The 23,765-nt window shown below is 42.9% G+C and overlaps 1 protein-coding gene across 6 annotated transcripts in view; it reads left to right on the forward strand.

Annotated features, from left to right (window-relative positions):
- KYAT3 (kynurenine aminotransferase 3) overlaps window positions 1–22,865 on the forward strand; it is a 42,111-nt gene extending 19,246 nt beyond the window's left edge. For 4 of the 6 annotated variants that reach the window (XM_080916297.1, XM_080916301.1, XM_080916298.1 and 1 more), the window contains 11 exons: window positions 1,356–1,406; window positions 2,259–2,408; window positions 4,536–4,622; window positions 5,036–5,161; window positions 5,257–5,377; window positions 9,157–9,233; window positions 10,517–10,606; window positions 13,691–13,877; window positions 16,548–16,621; window positions 16,992–17,078; window positions 22,489–22,865. In XM_080916297.1, the coding sequence (XP_080772423.1) occupies window positions 1,356–1,406; window positions 2,259–2,408; window positions 4,536–4,622; window positions 5,036–5,161; window positions 5,257–5,377; window positions 9,157–9,233; window positions 10,517–10,606; window positions 13,691–13,877; window positions 16,548–16,621; window positions 16,992–17,078; window positions 22,489–22,551 (1,113 nt within the window). In that variant the 3' untranslated portion in view covers window positions 22,552–22,865. Of the gene's footprint in view, window positions 1–1,355; window positions 1,407–1,433; window positions 1,596–2,258; window positions 2,409–4,535; window positions 4,623–5,035; window positions 5,162–5,256; window positions 5,378–9,156; window positions 9,234–10,516; window positions 10,607–13,690; window positions 13,878–16,547; window positions 16,622–16,991; window positions 17,079–22,488 lie in introns of those variants that run through there. The other 2 variants (XM_080916302.1, XM_080916299.1) reach the window with 2 other exon arrangements.
- Window positions 22,866–23,765: the final 900 nt, after the last annotated feature.

A 23,765-nucleotide genomic window follows, 5' to 3' on the forward strand; every position in this document is an offset into this window, starting at 1 on the left:
CATGAACACTCTTGTAGGCTTAGCATTGGCTTCTTAAAGAACCCTGTCTCTAACTAGATGCTTGCTTCCGCTAACCTCTCTAACCCTATTCATCTTCTGTGATGCTCAGGTATCCAAACATTTCTTAGATTAACATTGAACTATGAAAGTCTAAGCAGTCCATACAGAGCATTGCTGTGGGGGTGGGAGAGAAAGGAAAACAGCAAGTAGAACTGTCACAGGGGGTGGGGAGGGTCTCATGATCTTCATTAGGATGTCTATTGCTATGGCAAAATACCATGGCCAAAAGCAACTTTGGTAAAGGGTTTATTTAGCCTTACAACTTGTAGTCTATCATCCATGGAAGCCAAGAAAAGAATTCAAGGCAGGAGCTGAGGCAGAGGCCATGAACAGAAAAGTGCTGCTTACTGGCTTGCTCCTTATGGCTTGCCCAGCCTGCTTTCTTTTAACACCCAGAACCAACAGCCCAGGGACAACACTGCTCAGGGTGAGCTGGACCCTCCCACATCAGTCATCAGTCAGGAAAATGCCCTATGGGCTTGTTGATGAGCCAATGTAGATATAGGAGCGGGCATTTTCTTACTTGATGTTCCCTCTCCCAAGTGACTCGAGCTTGTGTCAAATTGGCATGCAAGTACTACCACACTCACTGCCTGACCACTCTGTAACCCACGTGGCAGACCTGAGAGTTCTAGAAGAAAATATAAGGGAAATAGGTCAAGATATTGGAAGAGTTATGATTTTTTAAATAAGGCTCCCAAATCACAGGTACGATAGCAAAACAGTCAGACAGGCTTCCTACCCCGAATCCTCAGGAAAATGTAAATGACGCCACAAGACATCCTCTCACCCCAGTCCAGATAGTTATTATTTAAAAGGCAAAGCATGACAAAGAAGGGAGAGGAATGACATCTTTCCTACACCCCTGACATCACTGTGTACATGTCACAAGAGGAAGTACAAGCAGGACCTGAAAACTAGGTCAGTGGGTGAAGGTCATGAGTCAGGGCCCAACACCCGAGTTTGATCCCGGAGACATACATGGTGGGAGAAGAGGAGCGGTTCTCCAGTAGTTCTCTAACCTCCACAGGTGTACAGGGTGCCATGGGTACCCCTCTCCCAAAACACACAATATATGGTTGTAAAGAAAAGTTGTGTAAAGGACAACGCACATAGAAGTGTCTGCATTTATATCCAAAGGGAATGAAGTCAGCATATCCCAGACACCCTCACCCGTGTTCACTGAAGTGCTGTTCGATGTTGCCAAGAAACTGAGTCAGTCTAGGTGACTGACTCTCAACAGCAAGTAGGAGAAAATATGGCACCGTCTACAGGACACTATTCTGCCCTTATAGGATGAAAACCAGAAACCCACAGCAAAGTGGATGGACCTGGCAAACATCATGGTAACTGCAATACTGCGGCAGACACAGAAGGACAAACGCTGAGTATTTTGTCTTATACCTAAAAGCTGTAAAATGTAGGTATAAAGGTAGATGAGAGCTGAAGAGAGAAAGTAACTATTAGAGGCTTGGAAGAACAGCTCGGAAGAGAGACGAGGAGATTAATAACGGACACCGAGACCCAGCGAGATGGTAGGAACAATTCTTGTCTTTCGAAGCGCAGACAGAGGATTATAGTTCACAATAACCTGTTATATATTTAGAGACATATAATAGAAGAAAGAAGCTTGAAGCTTTCAAGAGAGGCTAGTGGAAAATGCTAATTATTAATTTTATCTATAGACTGCAGTCTGGTGGTGAGGTACCACTGCCTCTTACATATGTGTAATCATGACATGTTAAAGTATGAGTGGCTTATCTTAGAATACGGGTTGAATCCAGGACAGATCCCATCTCCCAAACCTTCTCTTTTGTGAACACTCTTTATCAGCAGCACGTTTTCATAACCATTCACAGAGAAACCCTCAAAATGCAAAAGATTTTCGAGGCTTGACCTGGGTTCAGTGTCACCTGCTCTTGACCTGGGTTCAATGTCACCTGTCTGTGACATGATGTGAGGTTATGGTATCAACACCTTCTTCTGGCCTCTACGAACTTCCCTCATTTGCTTCACATACGCACATGGAGGCAAAATGCCCACACATGTAAAATAAAAGCCTTTTAAAAAAAATACACATTTAGGGATAATGGTAGGTATTAAACCCAAATTTAAAAATAGTTACATTTACTTCAAAGAAGTAGTTTTCATAATGAATTTCAAGGTGGGTTTTTGTTTTGTCTTCTTTAATACAACAGGGTCATCCATCACTTGTGAAAGCTTTATCCTGCTTATATGGAAAGATTTATCAAAAGCAAATTGATCCAAATGAAGAAATCATTGTGACAGTGGGGGGTTATGGCTCTCTCTTTAACTCCATCCAAGGGTTGGTGGACCCAGGAGATGAAGTAAGTATACGGACATTGTCACGAGCCCTGTGCTTCTGCCCCATGTTAGAAGCGTGTCCCCAGTTTGCTCCTTTCTTTTTCACTTCCAGTTCATTTTGAAGTCATGTAATGATGGAGCAGTAAAGTTAACAAGCCTTAAATGTGGGGTGGGTTGAACTGCCCTGTACCATAGGGCACATAAGGACTTCACACCTTTCCAGCATCCAGAGCCTCTGATCCTTCCTGAGTGTGCTCTCTCAGAGGTAACTACTGCTCTGTATTCTGCACCTCAGCTCATGCTCCTGCCTCTTTGACTTGAGAGAAGTTGGGTTCAAACCCTTCAGACTCTTGGGCACTTTTTTTCCACTTTAATTTATTATTATATGTGTGAGTTTTTTCCACTTTGTAGTGTAATGTAGTTAGTTAGTTAGTTAGTTAGTTGTTAGTTTGCTTATGTTTGTTTTTGAGATAGGTTGTTCTCTTGCCCAAGGTGACTGCTAACTTTTCATTTGGCTGGCATGCAACCCCTCTTCCCCCACACACAGGTTCAATAAAGCATGAGTCTCTGTGTGTGTTTGTGGAAGTGTTTATATTCTTTTATCTAGCAGTAGCAATCATATGAATTTACTCAACTGACCATCTAAAAATGAACTATGTACACAAATGTAACAGATAGACATTAACCGAAAAGTGAGAATTAGACTCATACTTCATTTTCATGAAATAAGACTAGATTTTTAAAAAAAAAAACAAAAAAAGCACGGGCTGGTGAGGTGGCTCACTAGGTAAAGCTGTTTTCTGCAAAGCTGGACAACCTGAGTTTGATCTCAGGAACCCGTGAGATGGAATTAGAGCCAATGCTGACAAGTTGTCCTCGGACTCCCCATACGTGCACCATGGTGCACATGAGAGCGTATGCACAACAAATAGGTGTATTCAGAAAGTGTGTGAAAGCAGAAAGCTAGACAAGGTTGGCAGCCCATGCCTACAACCCCAGAACATGGGGGATTAAACTTAGGGTCATCAGAAGGTCAGGGCTAGATAAGATCTTATTTCAAGGAAAGGGAGAAAGGATACTGTCTTACTTACATTCCTATTTCTCTGGCCAAATACCATAACCAAGGCAATGAACAAACAAGGGTTTAATTGGGAGCCTACTTACAGATTCAGAGGCTGTAAAGGCCATAAGCACCATGGCCGGAAGCATGGTAGCAGGCAGGCAGGTAGGCAGGCAGGCTGGATCAGTAGATGAGAGCTTTCACATTGAAACAACAACTATGAAGCAGAGAGAGACTGGGGTAATAGTATGGACTTTTGAATCCCCACTACACACCTTTACTAACGAGGCTATACCTCCTAATCCTTCCCAAACAGTTCCACAAACTGGGAACCAAACCTTTGAACATAGGAGCCTATTCTCACTCCAACCACCACAGAGAAATAAAGGAAAAGAAAGACCAGCAAAGGTCCTAGTTCAGGTTTGTAGCTGGAGGGAGAAGGGGGAATGATTCAGAAGCTCAGATCAGCTGATCATCCTGAGCCTGCATAAAGGGTGGTTGGAGGAGAGTTTGAAAGTCAAGAAGTCTGATCCAAAGACTAGGAAAGAGACAGGAGCAAGATACCACACGCCTCGTGAGGGTGTGTGTGTGCAGTGGGCATGACACAAGACCAACAGCATCCACTCTGTTCCTGATTCACATGTTTTCTCTCAAGACACTGTTTTTAAATCAGCACTCCATTCTAGAAAGTATTGCAGAGTCATTCCTAGAGTCCAGCTTCTATCACTGTCGGATGTATCAAGCACATTGTAGTTTGTAACTTGAAATACCAAAGAACATTCTTACTGGTTTGGGTTAGGACATCTGTCTGAGAACATGATGAGCAGTGTAGGTCCCAGGTACCTGAAATACTTGACGATTTCGAACGTCCTCACTGTAAGTTCAATCTGTAGGATTTCTGAAACACCAAGGACTCCATCTTGGACTCCCCAAGTGCCTTTATATCCAGGGTCTTCTGCACTAAGACCTTAGTTCTACAAAGACCAGACCTGTCTCTCCTTTGCTACATCTCGTCACCTGCACAACACCTCACTCGAATTCACGAGAGGAGTTGCTGACTGATATCCTGTGTTATTTGCTTCCATCTCAGGTGATAATTATGGTGCCTTTTTACGACTGTTATGAGCCCATGGTGAGAATGGCTGGAGCAGTGCCTGTGTTTATGCCCCTGAGATCTGTAAGTCCCCTGCTATCTGTGGGTTTGAAGAATGTCATAAAATACCAATTACTTTGTCACTGAAGACATATCTCAGTCTTTTGAAAATTGTGACAACAGTAACTAAGGTGACTCATAGACTCCTTCATCAGTCTTAGAGTGTCTCCCGTTGCCCATAGTTACGGCTGGCTTATAGGAAAGAGAACAACAGCTGTTTTGCTAGCAGGATTCATTGTTTCCTTTAACTGGTATGTACCTAAGGCCTGGGTCCTCTGGGTTCTCGAGGTTGAATTAGAGCCTAATTATTTGTGTGTGTGTTCTTTGTTAGTCAGGTATTCGGCTACCTTAATCTCCTTTATCCTTTATTAGTTGGTTTGTAAGACAGTAAACATGAGTTAATTAGTTCTAATCACATTTTTTTTCTTCATGCCTAGAAACGTACTGACGGGGTGAAGTGGACTAGCTCTGACTGGACATTCAATCCTCAAGAACTGGAAAGTAAATTCAGCCCTAAAACTAAAGCCATTATATTAAATACTCCACACAACCCCATTGGCAAGGTGAGTGAGCCCCTTTACTTACACAAGCTGGGAGTTGCTGTTCTCTCCGGTATAGACTAATTAACTGGCTGTGCCCTTCCTTTTAATGTGCGTAGGTGTATACCAGAGAGGAGCTGCAAGTCATTGCTGACCTTTGCATCAAGCATGACACTCTGTGCATCAGCGATGAGGTTTATGAATGGCTTGTCTATACCGGACATAAGCACATAAAAATAGGTACTGGTTATGACAAGAGTCTCAAGTCTGGGTGTGTTTTGTCAAGTGTGGAACAACTGATCGGAAAGTATCCCAGGCCAGCTTTAAAATAGTCTCTGCAAACACGTACAAAAGGATCCAGATAGATGGTGCTTGAGAGGTTAAAGGTCAGCTTAATGAACAATTGTTCATGCAAGGAAAGGGACTTGGGATCACATTAAGAAGACCAGGTCTTCTGCCTGGATTTGGCCTCTTAGCAAGAATTCTGCTGTCCCTTGGTGTGTAGACCCTGGCACAGAACTTTTCACGATGAGGTCCATGGTTGTTTGTGCTGAACGAGTTGCCAAATACCAGCAAGGAATTCGAGAACGACAAGCTATTGCTATTCTGACCTCAGTTAGATTTTGCCATTGCTACAGGGCCATCTCACCCAAATCCTGCAGTGTTATCTGGGGTGGTCCAAGCTCTCAGCTGTTACACTTTGGTGCACAGACACACTCAGGCAAAACACCCTATGTATGATATAATGGTTTTAAACCCCAGTTACATCCATAGCTCTGGAACCAAGTTGTCCCAGCAAATGCATTTGAGGGGTTTGACTTGGTGATTAATATTTATTTACTAAATCTTCTTGTTAAGTGATGTGTCATTTTCAAAATCAGATAAGGGGCAGCTACTGCCAATGGCTTACAAAAGTCATGTAGAAGAAAACCCAAGGTGTCTTTCCAAAATTTTGTATTTTGCGTTGTCCCCAGAGTGACAGTATTTAGACTTGAAGAACTACAGCAAAAAGTTCTGTGACTGCAAAATATGTTAATTACTGAGTTAACAAATAAATAAACAGGAGCCAATTGTGGGTGAAGATCAGAAGCAAAATGTGTCTGCCAGCTTAGGTAATGCATAGGGACTCTGAAGAAATAGAAACTCTAGCCAAGCATGGTGACACACACCTGAAAACCACACCACCCCTAAGTCTGAAGCAGAAGGGTCTCAAGTTTGAGGCTAGCCTGACTACAGAGAGGTACGAACTGCAGAGCTTGATCTCGGGAGCTGGTGTGAGAAGGAAATTCTGAATGTTTCTCCACTCCAGCCTGGGTTAGCAAGCAGTGCAGCATGACTTACCCAGACACAGTTTGTGTTGGAAGCTTTAGACGAGTGGAGCTCTAGGACAGTGGAGCGACTCCATCTGGGGAGAAGTGGAATTGCAGGCATAATGATCAGGATCAGAGTAGAAGGGGTACTTTTTAACAGTCATCCAAATTTTGGTGGCAACTAGATATAAGGAAGAGGGAGAATTTTTGTCAGGACAAGTATATAAACAGAGAAATTGTAGTTCAAGCTGTTAACTGCACGGTTGAGTGTCATGTGTCCAAATTGTGTCAGAGCCCACCGTGGCTCATCTCGTTGATGACCTTTCTTAGGTCATTTGAACTATTTCTCAGTTTGAAATTCAGATCAACCTTTAAAAATCAAATTCTGTGGCCAGAAAGATAGTTTAGCAGGAAGCATGCTTGTTGCCAAGTCTGGGGGCCTGAGTTCTACCCCAAGGACCGATGTGCTGGCCTGAGCATATGTTTCCTTGTACGTAATGAGCACCCAGAGGACAGCAGAAGTGATGCTATTTGCTAAGGATACACAAAACTTTCTGAAACATTTGTATTGATGGGACAGGGTGTGCTGAAGTCACAGACAATTCTAGTCTGGTTTCTCCTTCCACCCTTCCCTGAGATACAGAGATCAGACTTAGGTGGTCCAGCTCTCCCAGCAAGTACTGTACCTACCAAGCCATGTTGAAGGGCCCTCAAGACATTTTTTAACTCAGATTTGCTTTTATTGTTGCAACAACATATGCAGTTAAAGTAGTACAAAAATATGAATTTACTGCGCAATTATTTAGAAAATGTGGTTTGTTTGAACCGAAGCATGCGTATGCACCCAATGCCTCCTGCCTTCATACATATAAAAATACAATTAAAAATCTAAAAAGCAAAAAGAAAATGGCTGTGAGCTGGGTGTGGAGGTGCACACCTTTAGTCCTAGCATCTGGAAGGCAGAGGCAAATGGATTTCTGTGAGTTCAAGACCACCCTAGTGCACATGACCAGTTCCGTGCTAGTCAAACTGCACTGAGACGCTACCACAAAAAGAAGGGGAGGGGAAGGAAAGGAAACAGTAGTAGAATTTACTCTTATTAAATGAGATGTGCTCGGCTTATCTTAGCCATCACAAAGAACCTTTCTCTGTAACCCAAACATGTATGATTTTAATATACTCAATCACTGATAATTTATCTTCCCTTTACATTATGCAGCTAATGTTTTTTAAAATGCTATGATTGCATTTCATACTGTAGCACAAAATGCCTTCTGTCCCCCTCTCTGCCTGCCTACGCTGATGTGGTGTTCTGATCACAGTCATCCCTGCCTCCCTGCCCTTCCACCCTTGCCTAACACTTCCTCCTGTCCCCACCCCAACCCTCAGCACACTGGCATTGCTGCCACCTCAGTGCATAAATCCTACCCCAATGCTCCCGCCTTGCTTCCTCTGCTCTCTGGTAGTTACTAACCGGAATTTGATGGACACACTTGAATGAATGACTTTGAAAGATATCAGTCAAGAGGCTTGATGACTCTGGTTGGAAAAAAAAAATCCAAAATTAAAGGTAGCATACTTTAAATGGCTGCATGATACAGAATAGGATTTTTTAAAATCTCAGTAACATTGTAGGCAAAGCAAACATAGATTACAGGGCATTTGTAGGTCTCATTTCCTCCAATGGTCTCAGTGAGGCTGCACATTTAGAACCATCGCTCTTAGGTGTGTAGGGAAACAGACCTAGAAAGGAGTGTTCACAATACTCACATCTAAAACTAGCCCTTAGGACCACTGTGTCAGACAACAGCTCAGTGGTATTGCCCATGCCTAGCATATGAGAGGTCCCAGGTTCGATCCCCAGAACTGTAACTTAGTGTTACAGCCATGACTAGCACCAGGCCCTAAGTGCTACAGCTTCAGTGATAGCTGACACCTGAGCTGTCCTGCTGGTACCACTGCCACCCTGGAAATGGTTTTGCTATGTAAAATTGTTAAGGGTGAGTATACTAGAGGGTTCTGCAAATAGAACACTTGTGGCTAACCCTGAGGTGACTCAGGAGCAGACAAGCACCCAAGAGTTGTTCATCTGACATCCACACATGTGCAGTGGCATGGATAACCCCCCAAATTAAATAGATAGATGGACAGATGGATTAACAGATAAATAGATGATAGATAATAGATAGATAGATAGATAGATAGATAGATAGATAGATAGATAGACAGATAGATGATAGATAGATAGATAGATAGATAGATAGATAGATAGACAGACAGATAAATGATAGATGATGGATAGGTAGGTAGATAGATAGATAGATAGATAGATAGATAGATAGATAGATAGATAGATAGACAGACAGATAAATGATAGATGATGGATAGGTAGGTAGATAGATAGATAGATAGATAGATAGATAGACAGACAGACAGACAGACACATAGATAAAGTGGTGAAAGTGTTGTACCCATCTGCATATCGGTCCAACAGTGAAATGCACTACAACATTTTTAGCTAATTATGAGTTTAAATTTTAATTATCTAAAAAAAAAAAAACCAGAAAGAACCCCACTAATAATAATATGTAATATATCTGCTTTCATTGAGTTCATGTTTTCAACATTGTGTTTTTCGATTATATTAATGAAAACTAATAGGGAGGGAGATAAATAGCCACTTATGTTACTCATTTTTCTTCTCTTAAGCCACTCTCCCAGGCATGTGGGAGAGAACAGTAACTGTCGGAAGTGCTGGCAAGACATTCAGTGTGACCGGCTGGAAGGTGAGAGCGGGGAGCAGCTGGGCTGGGGCTCGGTGGTAGAGCACGTAGTTTGCATGTGACAGCCTGGGTTAAGTCCCCAGTACCCTGCAGAAAAACCAGGTGCTTAAAAACAGGCCGGCACTTTAATTTCCATACAATACTTTGCATTTTCAGTGTATACATGATATACATGGGGTTTTGTAATCATCTTTTCTGTATTTACTGGTTTGCTCAACTCACATGCCAAGTTTCAACCTTTTGTTTTGATTACATGTATTCATTTGGGAGCAGGGGCATGTGGGCTGTGAGGTATGTGTGGGGGTCAGAGGGCAATGTGTACGGGTCAGTTCTTTCCTTTCAGCGTATGGGTCCTTGAGATCGAACGTGGGCCGACAGGTTTTGTTGCACGTTTTTATGCCTGAACCCTATCACCAGCCCATACTTCATCCTTTTAGAAACCAAGCAATTTCTTAAAAGAAAGAAAAAGCAAGCAATTTTTATTCTTAGGAGTGATCAACTAATGATACCTTTTTCTTCACAAAGAATGTTTACATAGGAAAAAAGAAAAATAAGACTGACTAATACTCTGGTTTTATCTGTGGCCTAAACACTGAGTGTTTTTATGCATGCTAAATTTTTTTCATTCTAATAAGCACAATATAAGGTGGGCACAGTTATTATTTCTATTTTACAGATAATAAAAGTAAATCACAGGAATTTTTATGGTCTCTTATCTGAGATCACACTGCTAATAAACGGAAGCCAGGGCAGGTGGCCCACCTTCAGCTCCACTCACCAACCACTGAACTGCTACAGTCATCCAGGTGCGGTGGCCAAAGCCATAATCCTGAGCCCTTGGGAGTGGAGGAAAAAAAAAAAAAAAAAAACAGGGTCATCTCCAGCTATCTTGTGAATTCAAGACTAGCCTGGGCTACAGGAGATATACCGTTTCATAAAACACCCAATAACCCTCCTTCCTCCAGTTAGAATTCAGTTCTCATTCAGCTTTATTGACACTAGCTGAGGCTGAGACAGGGAACACTCAAAGGCCCGGAGAGTTAAAGATCTGTGTGCCTTAATTGTGGAGGGGTCGTCTGAGCTGCCATGCAGACACTTGCGCCTGGACTTCGAGCAAGTATAACTGCTGGTTTATTCCTCCTGAGCATCAGATGTGGCGCATCAGCAAGGGGAGGGGCTCTCTGTGATCTCAGGTTGAGTTTATCTTCAGAAGGCAGGCAGAGCTGGGGACTTTGAATATATATCCTTAGATCGTTTAAATCTGCTTTTGTGTTTTCTCTTCCCAGCTTGGCTGGAGCATTGGACCTGGTCACCTGATCAAACATTTACAGACTGTTCAGCAAAATAGTCTTTACACGTGTGCAACTCCTTTACAGGTAGGTGTTGACATTGGCGCATGCGGGAACTGGATAAGGGAATTTTGGGGCAGGCGTATAGCCTTTAGATCATCCCTTGTTTCAAGCTGCATAATTTATATCACATTTACAAAGCTCCCCTTACCACACAGGATAGTGTATTTTAAGAGACAGACAACTTGGATACAATAGCTATTTAAAAGAAAAGAAAAATTCCCTGTCCAATGGTGACACATGCCTGTCCTCAGGAGAGTCACGAGTTCAAGGCTAGGCTGAGCCACGCATCTGGACAACATAGCAAGACTCCCTGGAAAGCAGACAGAGAATAAACAGTGTGACTATTCAGGAAGATTTCCGGAATAAACTGTGAAGTTTTTAAAAGAGCAAAACACATGGCAGTATGTATTTATACTCATTCATATTTTGGATAAGAGAAGTGGGACACCTCCTAGATGATCCAGCAGAAACCAGCTAACTGCGGCCTGTGTGGGTAGAGCTAGCTGAAGGAAGGAGACCCTTTCTACCAGGTTAGTCTGTTTCTCTAGCACAATGCCCTGCCTTCTGCTCCCTAGCTGTGGGAACACAGGCGAGTACCAGGATTTCTGGTCCTTAATGTAGGGCTTTGTTAGACTGTTGCTATTTTTGTATACATTTCTAGAAACATCTATTTATCATCCCTCTCTGTATACCCCAAATAAACTAAGACAGTATTCTACTTCAAGGAGAGAGGGAAAGCATGAGAGTAAAAGTATTGGCAACATTTCTCATCCAAGTCGTCTGTCTACCTAATGGGAACATTTTCCATTATTTTTAGTGATTCTCCTAATTGACTGTGATAAAGGATAGTTCTCAATATTTTAAGTTTATTTTATCACCCCAAAATAAAGACAGTCACTTGCTCAACTAAGATTTACTGCCGATTTTTACAGACAAAAAGCCACTGCATTCCCATAGCTTAATACTGAGTCGAGAGAGATAAATAATAGACGTACTTTTAAGTGATATTAGACTAGACTTGATAGATGCAAAGAAGAGATTGGAAGAAAGGAAGGAAGGAAGGAAGGAAAGAAGAAAGGAAGGAAGGAAGGAAGGAAGGAAGGAAGGAAGGAAGGAAGGAAGGATGACCCAGGAGAGAGAGGACATGATGTCATATTGGACTAGCCCCATGGAGAACACAAAGTCTGGGTGCTGGTTAACCTAGAGAAGAGCCCTGTGGCCAGAGATCAACAGTCCAGTGGTAGACAGGGAGCTGCCATGGGACGTGGGAAGCTATGACAGTTTTGAATGTGTGTTATCATAAGGAGTCTGGCGCTTTGTGGAGAGAACAGGTAAGAGGAGTTACAGGAGAGAAGTACCAGAGGACTGAGCTGAGCTGAGGATGGCAGGAATGATGGATCCTGAACGTAGATGGAAGGTTAGGTCAGTGGTTCCTGCTGCTGGACAGCGCAAACATGCTTGGGGAAAAGAGGGAGTCCTGGTACACTTAGCATCGACGTTTGTGACTTTGTGCTTTGGATTTTTATGGCAAGGGCTTCTAGAGTGAGTGAACAAATTCCTCAGAAAGATAGGGCTTAAATCCTATAGCATTCTCTGAAGCATCTTATTCTGCGTTTCAGAAAAATGCCCTCGGACAGCTGTGTTTGGAAACTGATGCTGATCTCCTAGCGTTAAAGAATTCTATCTCGTTGCTAAATTCTCCTGCCACAAAGACTTCTGAGTGATCCCAACCCCTCCCAACTTGCCATGCTCTGCCTTTGTTACAGCTCTCTCATGCGTAACAGTTTTTTTTTTTTTCCTGGTCTTTTCACCTCACCTCCTCACCCACCCTTCTCTATGCACCAATTATGAAAGCCAAGGCTGTGCCTATATTGTTAACCATTCTATCCCCGTCTCTTACCCTAATGCTGGAAGCCATCCGGCACACTTTGCCTGCCAAGTATCTCGCCCTCTGCTTGGCAGAGCTGTGTGCTTTATGCCTGCTCTGATTGGGACTTGTTGTTATCATCCCGATCTACCGTGTTGCTCAGTCACATGCCTGACCCTTACCGATGTCATCTGTGAAAGTTGTTGTGACAAAGTACTGGAGACTGGGTAGCTAATACAGAAAAGGAATTTAGGGGCTAGAACAACAGCTCAGTGGTTAAGAGCCCTGACTGCTCTTCCAGAGGTCCTGAGTTCAATTCCCAGCAACTCTGTGACACACCCTCTTCTGGCATGCAAGTGCACACGCAGATCTAGCATTCATACCCATAAATAAATAAGTAAATTAATTAATTAATCTTGAAAGAAAGAAAAGGAACTTATTTCTCATGATTCTGAAGGCTGAGAAGACTCAGATCCTGACCCTGACAGACGGCATGTCAGATAAGGACCTGCTACCTCATAGGTGTGTCTTTCTCGTTATGTTTTCCCATGATGGAAGTGGTTCTGGTACCGTTCCTGGGGCCTCTAGTCTTCTGTGCCTAATCACACCGCAAAGGCAAAGGCATTGGAAGTAGTGCCTACACCTTGGAGACCAAGAATTCACCAAATGGAGTGAACAGGAACACTCTAAGCCCTTTCCTCTTTACCATCTGTTTTCCTTTGGTCATGTTTTCTCTTCTCTTCTTTGTCACCACCACTGGAGGAGTTGCCCACAGGTCCCAGAGACTTGTCTCTAGATACATTCATTTCTTGGGATCAGAACGGTCTCGGTATTTCTTCCGAGAAAAAAACGGCGAACCTGGGTTTGCTTGTCCGTAGAGCAAGTCGGTTTTGACTGACTCCCTCTTCACCTGTCCGGCCATTCTTAGACTGAGACTCAGCAAGCTGGACCACAGCTCCCCTCATTAGATAACACTTCATGTCTTCTGTTACCAAGTACACCATCTTCACATAACACCTCTTTTTTGGTTGGGATGTTTCTGTCTCCCTCTTTTTGTCATATTAGATTTAAATGTTTACACAAAAAAAACTCCTTCCTCCATTAACCTACGGAGCTGAATAGCTCTTGGGAAAATGGCTGTCATTTACTGAGTGACTTCTTGACACAAATCTTAGTATGATGATCTTAATTTATTCTACCAGTAAGGGAAGCCATAACCAACATCCTTCTTTTACATGCAGGCTGCGTTGGCCGAGGCTTTTTGGATCGATATCAAGCGCATGAGTGGCCCAGAGTGTTACTTTAATTCTCTGCCAAGGGAATTAGAAGTTAAGAGAGATCGGATGGTCCGTTTACTTAACAGCGTTGGTCTGAAACCCATTGTTCCTGACGGAGGTTACTTCATCATTGCCGATGTGTCTCCATTAGGTTTGTGAAGCCTCTGCTATTTACCACAGTCATAGACACGTTTAAAAGGATAGCAGGGAGGTAAAGGGGGTCAAGAGCCAGGACTGCCTCTCCTCTCTATAACAGAGTGTGATTTCACAACACCAACACTTTCAACGATTCCCTTTCCTTTAAGGACTTTTGCCTGAGTTTTCACGGCTGACGAATGGTTGTTGGGTCCATTGTTCTAGGTGTTCTGTTACAGAACTGTTCTTATTGTATACCAGTGTGGAGTGGAAAGTTCTGATTGTGAAACAGTACACTTGGGATAGTTCCCTTGAAGATTTTCCATTTTCTTCTTGGCAACTTTCCTAAATGCTATTGGGTAGGAAAACAGGAGTTTCTGGAAGTTGTGAAGCTATAAGGAAACACCTATTTTCAAAGGCACAATAATAAATGCTGTAAACAGAGGGCCAAACACTCAAACACCCTCTTCGAGAAAGCACGTTAGTGCCATCTTTGAAGGCAGGAAGGCTCAGAAAACATTAGATAATTTCTGCCAGCTGGAATCTTTTCAGATTTTTCTCCATAAAACTTGGGTTTATTTATTTATTTTACACTGGGACATGGGGCAGTCAGAGGAGGCTCATGTGTGGAGGTCAGAGGGCAACTTTTGGAAATGAATCATTTTTCTCCTTCTACCATCTGGGATCTGGGCGGTTGAACTCAGATCATCAGACTTGCCTTGATCCCCTGAGCCATCTTGCTGACCCTCATGCAGACTTGCCACCAACACATTTTCAAGTTGGAAACATAATGATGTTTTTACATTAAGCTTGATGACCTTTCTCAACCTATGCAGGTCTATCTGTGAGATCTGGAATTTGAAGACCTTAAATAATAGGGCAGACGGCAGTCAAATGCTGTAGACAACCCTACCTCAGTTTTCAGTGTGCTCTTATACATGAATGTAGCAAAGAAAACATTGACCCGTGGAAGGTTGTTTGAGTTCAGAAAATCATGCAAATAAATACCAGTAAGCACATTCTAAATATTAAAACACAACTGCCTGGTCTGTGCTATAGATTATATCAAGGAAATCATGAAATTGAGACAATGGGTTAAATCTAGATTCAGAGTACACTGGGGACAGCACTCAGAATGTCCTGTCACCAGAGTGGTTTCTGTAGCTGTGTTCTGATATCTAACTAGAATAAACATGTCTTATAAATTTGATGTAAATATTTGTCATAGGACTCATGAAATCACGTCCAAGAACAATCCAGGGGACAAGGTAAAAGGCTCTCTCCTCTGCCTTTTTCCTGGAATCTCACACACAGCTCCCCAAAGCATTGTTCACCATGCACCATTCCTTTGACTATGTTCCAACAGTTTTGCATAAAATAATATACATTTCTTTAATATTTTAAAAAGTTATTGACAATAAACCTTAGAGTATCCTGTATTGGTAATTTATGATTAGCCTAATATAGTTTTCAATATTTTAGACTGTAATAACATGTGCAACTGGAAAAACTGGAATTTCTCATTTATGCTCAATTTTAGAAATCTAGATGAAATAAAAGAAAAGAAAACTCAATTTCATGTAAAAATATGAATGGCTGTATGTTAGCTCTTTCATGGCAGCATGAATGTAGACTTATTTATTAAGAGAGAGTGAGGTGAACTCCTGAGAATGGGAGGGGGCTCCCTAATCTTTATATTCATGTAGGAATCCTTGTGAGCACACAAACATTAGACATTAGTAATTCTTTTCACTATCACAGGTCTCAGAGAACTGAGAAGCTAGATTTTCTTGTAGCTGAGGCTGAAGGTCCCTCTCCAGGACAGGTCATGACTCTGGCCCCACTGTGATGAGGCTGCTGTGGAGGCTTCCACACTCCCTAGGGTGTGCCTTTCTCAGAACACACCCCAACCCTGCTGAAGAGCTTGTCTCCCATAGTTTACTCACCAGGGAGCCTTTCTATTGCAAATCTATATGATTTCCACCTGAATTTACTTATTAGGAGAAAACTGGTGGATGCCTGTGACACTCCAGGATCCAGTTATCCCCACTCAGTGGATTCCAAAGAAGGATCATCACAATGTGCTGTTAACTATCTTAGGACAGTAGTGGGCTTGGCTTGTTGCACTAAGCACCTTTTCCATGTTGCCTGCACCCAATACTAGCTTGTTATTAGATCTGGATATAGTGTGGTTAAGCAGGAGCCAGGAGGATTTGGATGGCAAACCTTTTCTGCTATTGTGGAGATGGGAAAATATCTCTTCTTTATGATATGAGGAAAATATTAACATTTCAAGTTCTCACGTGAGCGCTATTCAACTTATTGTGTGTGAAGCGTTCCCTATATTAGAATTTAGCTCTCCCCTTTCCTATAGCTAAAAATTTAAATTCCATCTGATGGTAGCATAAGAACAAAGGTAGGCATGGGGCTGGGGGATAGGGGAGATGACTCTGTGTTTAAGAGCTCAAGTTGCTCTTGCAGAGGGCCAGCGTTCAGTTCCCAGCACGAAAGTCAGGTTGTCAGTCAGTTTCATCCCATAGTGTGAGACTCCAGCACGGTGTATGAATACTTCTAGGAAAGTTCTAGGTTAAACCTGTGTGCGTCAGGAGAAGTCGTGAACCTTGGTGGGCTTACATGAAGCCTTTGTTGTCTCAGACGGAGCTCTCCCCCTCCCCTGTGGCTGTAGGTGCTGACCTCTCTGACATGAAGGGCGATGAGCCGTATGACTATAAGTTTGTGAAGTGGATGACGAAAACTAAGGTACTGTTGACTGACCTTTGCAGTGTTTTACAGTTAGCTCAGCAAGCACCTCGTGGATATGCTTTGGAAGACACCGAACTCTAGCTGGTTTCTTCGCCTCTTTTATTGGGAAATGTTTAGTTTATAGCCTAGCTTTGTTGACACAGTCTCACTGTGTAGCCTTGGCTATGTAAGCCAGGCTAGCATCCAAATGTTCTAATTCTAGCTTTCATTCAGAGTCCGCTTAGGACTTTTTGAGGGGTTTTAAAAATACCTTTTCCTTTTAAAACATACTATGGCCATCAGCAGTGTATTTCTAATATCGGTGGCCCGTACGTGTCCTGTGGAACGTGTGGAGCTTTCCCATTGCGTCACCTTGTGTGTTTTTCAGAAACTGTCAGCCATTCCTGTTTCCGCGTTCTGTGACTCGGAGTCTAAACCACAATTTGAGAAGTTCGTGCGGTTTTGCTTTATTAAAGTAAGTTTATGCATTCCCACAAGTGTGCACTTATAGTGCCTTTTACTCCAATTTACAGAGCAGCCTTTTCTCTGTTTCTAAAAGTGATATGCCAAGTGACATGTTCAAAATTTGACTTGCTGCCATGAAGTTGGCAGTAAGTCAGTATTCGGCCTTCTGTTTGCTGGTTTTTTAGTTCATTTATTTACTTGTGTGTGTGTGTGTGTGTGTGTGTGTGTGTGTGTGTGTGTGTGTCTGTGTGTGGTTTTTCTGGGGGGTTTTGTTTGTCTGTCTGTCTGTTTGTTTGTTTGTTTGTTTGTTTGTTTGAGATAGGGTCCTACTCTGTAGCTCAGGCTGTCCAGACTCATGATAATCCTCCTGCCTCAGTCTTCAGGTGTTGGGAGCCACCATCCTTGATTCAGCCTTTTTTGAGGGGAACCAGCATAATCCTAGCTGAGGGATGTTGTCCTCCTGCTTACCAGGGTTCAGATTGCTGGGAGTAGCATAAAAGCCAGATAGGCATGGCAGGAGCCTATAATCCCACCCAGGAGAGAGAGGCTGAATCCCCAGACCAAGCTGACTGCTAGACTAGACTATAGTCAGTGAGCTCTGAATTCCATGAGAGACTCTGCCTCGATACATAAAAATGAGCAATAAGGAAGACATCTAATGTCCATTTCAGGCCTCCACATGTATGCACACAAACATGCACCCACACACATGCAAAATATGTACATACCATAGATAGATAGATAAATAGATAGATAGATAGATAGATCCCACATGCATACTATAGCTACTGAAAACACTCATCCATAGATTATTTAACATAACATAAATGCTACTTCTTACATTTTTGAGATAACCTATCAACAAATTATGGAAGACTTACCTAAGAATAGAATATAAGTATTTAAAACAGAACAATGTGGATATTTTGATTGACTAAAATATAAAAGGAAAAGGGGTCAACATTTTAAATGTAAATAAATAAAATTTTAAAAAGAAAAAGAAAGGCTAATAAAGCATAGCATTATAATGTCTGGCTTAAAAATATATAAATCCAAAAAAAATAAAAAAATATATATAAATCCAAGTATTTTTCCCACTTACGACGGAAGCATTGTTAAAAAACACTGCACGTTGAAATGTGTGACCACAGCACTGAACAGTGCAGCTTTGGCATTGCAGCGCGGGCGGGGGTAGCAGCCGTTTACCTTTGGAATCATGAGGCTCCTTGCTACATACAGCCCAGCATTAGTAGAGTATGTTCCTGTATATCACCGGCTCCCTGCCCCCAAATATCAAAATTAAAAGCATGGCTACTAGTGAATATCTGACATCATAAAATAAAAAAAAATAACCAATGGAGCCACCATAAGCCATAGGCCATCTTTATAAACATTCTATTGAAGATACAACATAATTAAGGGGAAAAGTAACCTAAGGCGTCATTTTTCGCTGGGCACGGTAGCCCGCGCCTCTAATCCCAGCCTGGTCTACGACGCAAGTTCGAAGACAGTCAGAACTACACAGAGAAACCCTGTCTTGAAAAAACAACAAACAAACGGTTCCGTTTTCAAACCCATAAACATGGCCCTACCCTTTTCTCTTCTTGGAAATAAATCAAGAGAGCTGTAAAATGATCTCACAAATTACCCCCAGCACGTGGGGAGGGTTGCCAAGTAGCGTAAAGGAAGAACAGAGGGTGCCTAGAAAGGCTGTGTCTCAAAGAACCCTGGTACCAAGAGCAGCAGGAATTCGCGTATTCCGGCAGAGTGGGAGGCGGGCACAGGTCTGCAGTCCTGTAAACACGGGAAAGCTGCGTGGGAAGGAGACTGTGCTCGGGTTATGGATTTCCTCATTGATTGGTCAGTGTTGCCAAAAGTTGGGTGGAAGTAGTGTAGAGGAAAGGTCCTCAGTTAGTCTGTGTAATTAATGCCCAGTTGGCTGACTCCCACATTAAAGGTGCATTAAACTTTTGATGAATACTTCTGCTGTCTTCAAGCTCTGCCTAGTTTCTCCTTGATAAATATCTGTAAATTCACGGGGCCGGAGAGAGATGGCTTAGTGGTTAAGAGCGCCGGCTGCTGAAATCAATAGGGTCAGTGTGTGCACCGGCAGGGAACACTTACAGAGGTGCTCTGTCAAAAATCATTCAGAACCCCAAATAAATGAGATACACATCTTCAAAGGACACCGTGCGGCAAAGGAAAGACACGGGAACAAAACAGCCTTCAGAGTATCCCTCGGAAAAAATGAACGATGCCATGGAAAAGTTACAATCTGTGACATTTGAAGTTTGTTGCGGTTGAGATTTTAAATAGGAATGTGAGGGTGTGGTGATGCAGGAAGATGAAATGGGGTCTCTTGGAGGGCAGGTGAGGGATTGAAGGGAGAATAAAGGTATTGGAATAATGCTAACACTGGAGACACTAAAGGACACCACGCACATCTCTAAGCACATCAGGTTGGAGGAGAGTAAGTAAAAGAATGTGAAAGAGAATACAGAATTTTACAATACTAAAGGGAAAATTATGGACGTGGAGGAAAAAAGAAAATATGTATAGTCTCTGAAAAATTAGAAATAGAACTCCAAATAATTGTTCAGCTGTGTTCTCAGGGATGTTTTCTTTAGCTAAGTGCTTGGAATGGGTCATGAAGGATCTAGAATAAGATCCCAGGGCTGCCTCTGGACGAGGAAAGAGAGAGGCTGAAGAAGCCTGTGGAGGAAGTGCATGGGAGGCTGGCTGACCTAAAAACAACATCGAAGGGCTGGGAAGATGGCTCAGTGGTAAAGGCTCCTGGAGACCCCGAGGTGGGATCCCAGTACCCACGGGAAGCCGGTCCAGTTCCACAGACTTGCAATCCTACAGCAAAATGAGAGGAAGATAGACATCCTGGCATTCATGACACAACCACGAGACCCCATCTCAGACAAAGAGGAAGGTTAAAAGGAATACTCAAGGTTGTCCTCGACTTTCACCCACTCCTCCCACAAATTCACAGGTACATGCTCACACACAAGATGAAGTATTTAAGCAGCCGAGGCACAGTCCTTTACTCCCTGCACTCAGGAGGCAGAAACAGGCCTCTGGAAAACCACTTCAGTTTGCCTGCTACAGTTAAATCCAAGCACTTCATCGAGATGGAGTTTGCATGTGTTTATTATAAGCTTTGAGTCTCCATTAAATTTAGGAGGAATTGCTTTGAAATTATGGTAGAATTCCATCTCTCACCAGGCAACTTAATCATTTCGCTTATGCGTTGGTAGCAATAAAAAAAAAAAAAAAAAAAAAAAAAAAGCTCATAGACTTCTATCTTATTCGATGAGTTCTAATTTATCACCTATTTTATAGTGAAGTTTCTCCAGAATTGGACTACTATGGGTCCCGTTAAGCTGACTTCTGTTTCTTTTGATGTGTCACCAGCATTTGGGAACATTTTCTTGATCACAGGGATCATTTTATCAATCTGTAACCAGCCATTCCTAATAAGTCTGGATCCTTTTAGAGTAAAGCTTTGTGGGTGAGGGCAGGGTGTGTGGTGATATTTGGGGGTTTTATACTCTATTGTGTGTATAGGCATTTTGCCTGCACGTATGTCTGTGCACTACATGTGTGGGGTGTCACATCTCCTTGAATTAGAGTCTCAAATAGCAGTGCACCAGAATGTAGGTGCTTAGGGCCCTACCAATCATCTCACCGAGAAGAGGTACTCTTGATCACTGGGGCATCTCTTTGGTCCTAGAGCAGTGTTTTACCTTTAAACCAAGATCTAGACACTGAGAGTGTTCACTGCTGTTGTGTGTTGCTGTTCTTATGCCCTTCCAGCAGAGATAGAGAATATATAAATGCATTCAAATATATGTACATTCATATATGCCAGTCATGTCTCTGCATCCAGGGGTGATTAGATGCATTCCCCCACAAATGTGTATTTATAAAACCCCAAGATATTCAAGTGCCTTATATAAATGCCATACTATTTGTCTATAATGTATGCACATCTTTCTGTATATCTTAAATCATCTCTAGGTTGTATATAACCTAACACAATGTAACACCATCAAATAGATGTTATAGTGTATTGTTTCTGAATCTTAACAAGAAAAAGAAATATGTGCATGCTCCGTACAGATGTAATTTCTTCCCTCGCATATTTTCAATCATCGGTTGGGTGAGAAGCAGAACCCTTGGGTAGACAGAATTGATTGCATGCATATTTACAGCTGTGTTTATTTGTATCTAAATTTATTGAAAACTATCATACGGTTAATTGCATTTTTCCCCTTTTCTATATTCGTAACTCCCTTTTTCAAGGGTGAAACCTGGTTCCCATCATTTAATTACTTAATACCTCTATATGTCTATACGTGATTGATCCCTGGCTAGTCTCTCTTACACACACACACACACACACACACACACACATCAAAATCTCTCCGTGGATGACCCTACCAAAATATTTTGACAGTTTGAGCCCAGCTGCTGCCACTGTCCCCGTGTGGTCACCGTTGTCACGGACACCTCACACTGTCCTCTTCTGCTGTTGCACCACAGAGGCGCGTTCGTCTTGGTCTAGGCCCCATGCTCAGTACTCTCTGACCTCACCTCCAGGTTCTCACTGCCACAGCGGGTGCTTCCAGTGCCAGGCCAGTCGCTGTCCTGCCATGAACAGTAGCTGTGCAGGCTACACCATCCTATTCTAGGCTTCCAGCTGCAAGTGTACATCTCCTCTTCTCTCATCCCCAATAGCTGGCTTTCTTGCCTATCCATTTTTGGTAGAAAAGGAAGAGGGAGGAAGTGAGGGAGTCAAGCAGAGAGGGAGGGTAGAAAAACACAAGACTAGATCTTCAGCATTTGCTCTTCTGTTTAACTGTATACCATAAGTATGGGCTTCCTATTCCAAAGCTAAGGGGATTGCTGTTCAGTAATCACAGTGGCTTTTCCCAGAGTATTGCTTAGAATGAACTGCTTTCCTTACCGAGGGCAGACGGTGGTGAATACAGTGTTCACAGAGAAGGAAGTTGAAGCCTGAGCATTTGATTGCATTTTAATGACAGACTTTAGAGCTAAACCTAAAAACTGCCAGGAGAGGTTGGCTGGGAGAATGGAGGGATTGGCTGGGAAAGCAGGGAGGACTCTGGTGTGTGCCCCCCTCACCCGGGGTGCTGGGAGCGTGATTGCTCTGTAAGGACAGTACACACCCGTAACCACTCAGCCTCCTTCCCACCCCTCCTGCTTTAGTTTTGCATTTGTTTTTTTTTACTTCGATATTGTTTTTTCACCTAAGAGGAGACATTCTCTTAAGTCTGGGTATTGCTGGCATGGCTGTGTCCCACAGTCACCCACCTATATCGTCTGTGTTTAAATACTGCAGTATCTTGAATTTTCAGTGGTATGTAATGATACGATTATCTTATTTCCAGAAGGACAGCACATTGGATGCTGCAGAAGAAATCTTCAGGGCGTGGAACAGCCAGAAGTCTTGACTCACGCAGGCTTGAATGTTCATCTGGCAAGGGCCTGCTACTCGGTGCTGCCATCTCGTGGACACTAAAAAGAAAAACGTATCAGTACAAACATCTAAATGAACATTGCCATTGGTCTGCAAAGTTGACCCCATTCCTAACAATGTTCACTGCATTCTGGTTTTATTCCTTTGGAATACATTAAGGCGCCTTCCACTGTAATTCTGGGAGAGTCAACTTCTCCATGTTGTAGTTTCTCATGAGAGGAAAAAGAAATTGTATTTACTGCACCAAGTGTAGCATGGTCTACTAGCCCAGCACTAGGGAGGTGGAGGCGGGAGTTCAAAGTCATCCACAGTGATGTAGTAAGCTGGGGGTCATCCTGGGTTACATGAAACTCTCAATAAATGAAATAAAAGCAAAACCAACACATACTTCATCTGAAGCTCATCTGTGAGGATTGCTGGCTCATTCTGTATAAAGCCTGGAGACCCACACTCACACGAGGTGGACCAGTTCCACCTCTCCATCCTGCTAGGCACCAGCCTATAGCTCCCTCCCTAGGTCACTGAACTTTGCTCCTGGCTTTGTTTTTCTCTTCCAAGGGCTGCTGTGACTTGGGTGGTTTCAAGGTCCACGTGGACAGCCTGTGTTTTCCATCCCTTGACCTTGTTGCCTCTGGTGATGTTAACCTCTACTCCTCCTGAACCACCCACTCCCTTGGCCACACCTTGAAACTGTTGTCACTCAGGGCCGGTTCACCTTTGAGATAGTAAACACATCTTCTCTCTATAACCACCAGCCCTTCAGTTTCTCCCCCCTCTCTGTGTCTGTCTGTCTGTCTGTCTGTCTGCCTGCCGTCTGTCTCTCTCTGTCTGTCTCTCCCTGCCCCCGCCCTTTTCTTCCTCGCCCATCTCTCTCTTCCTCTCAGTTTCTATTTAAATTGACAACAATTCCAAACCAGAAGTTTCCCAGAAAATGGTCCACAGCACTCTTGGGTCAGCATCAACTAAGAGCCTTTTTGAAACAGAGATTCAGGTTCTTCCCCTGAGACCTGCTGAATAACCTCAGGATCTGGCCCTGCCAGATGATGCTTACACAGATCACCTCTGCAGTTCACAGGACCGTTGGTGCGATTCCTATTAGGCCCCTTAACTGTACTCATTTCCTGGCTAACCTTCCGTTCCATTGTTCTGTCGCTCCAGCCAGGACAATTTGACTTAGTGCCATGTTAT

Source organism: Micromys minutus (assembly GCF_963924665.1).
Source record: "Micromys minutus genome assembly, chromosome: 4".
Taxonomy (NCBI): Eukaryota; Metazoa; Chordata; class Mammalia; order Rodentia; family Muridae; genus Micromys; species Micromys minutus.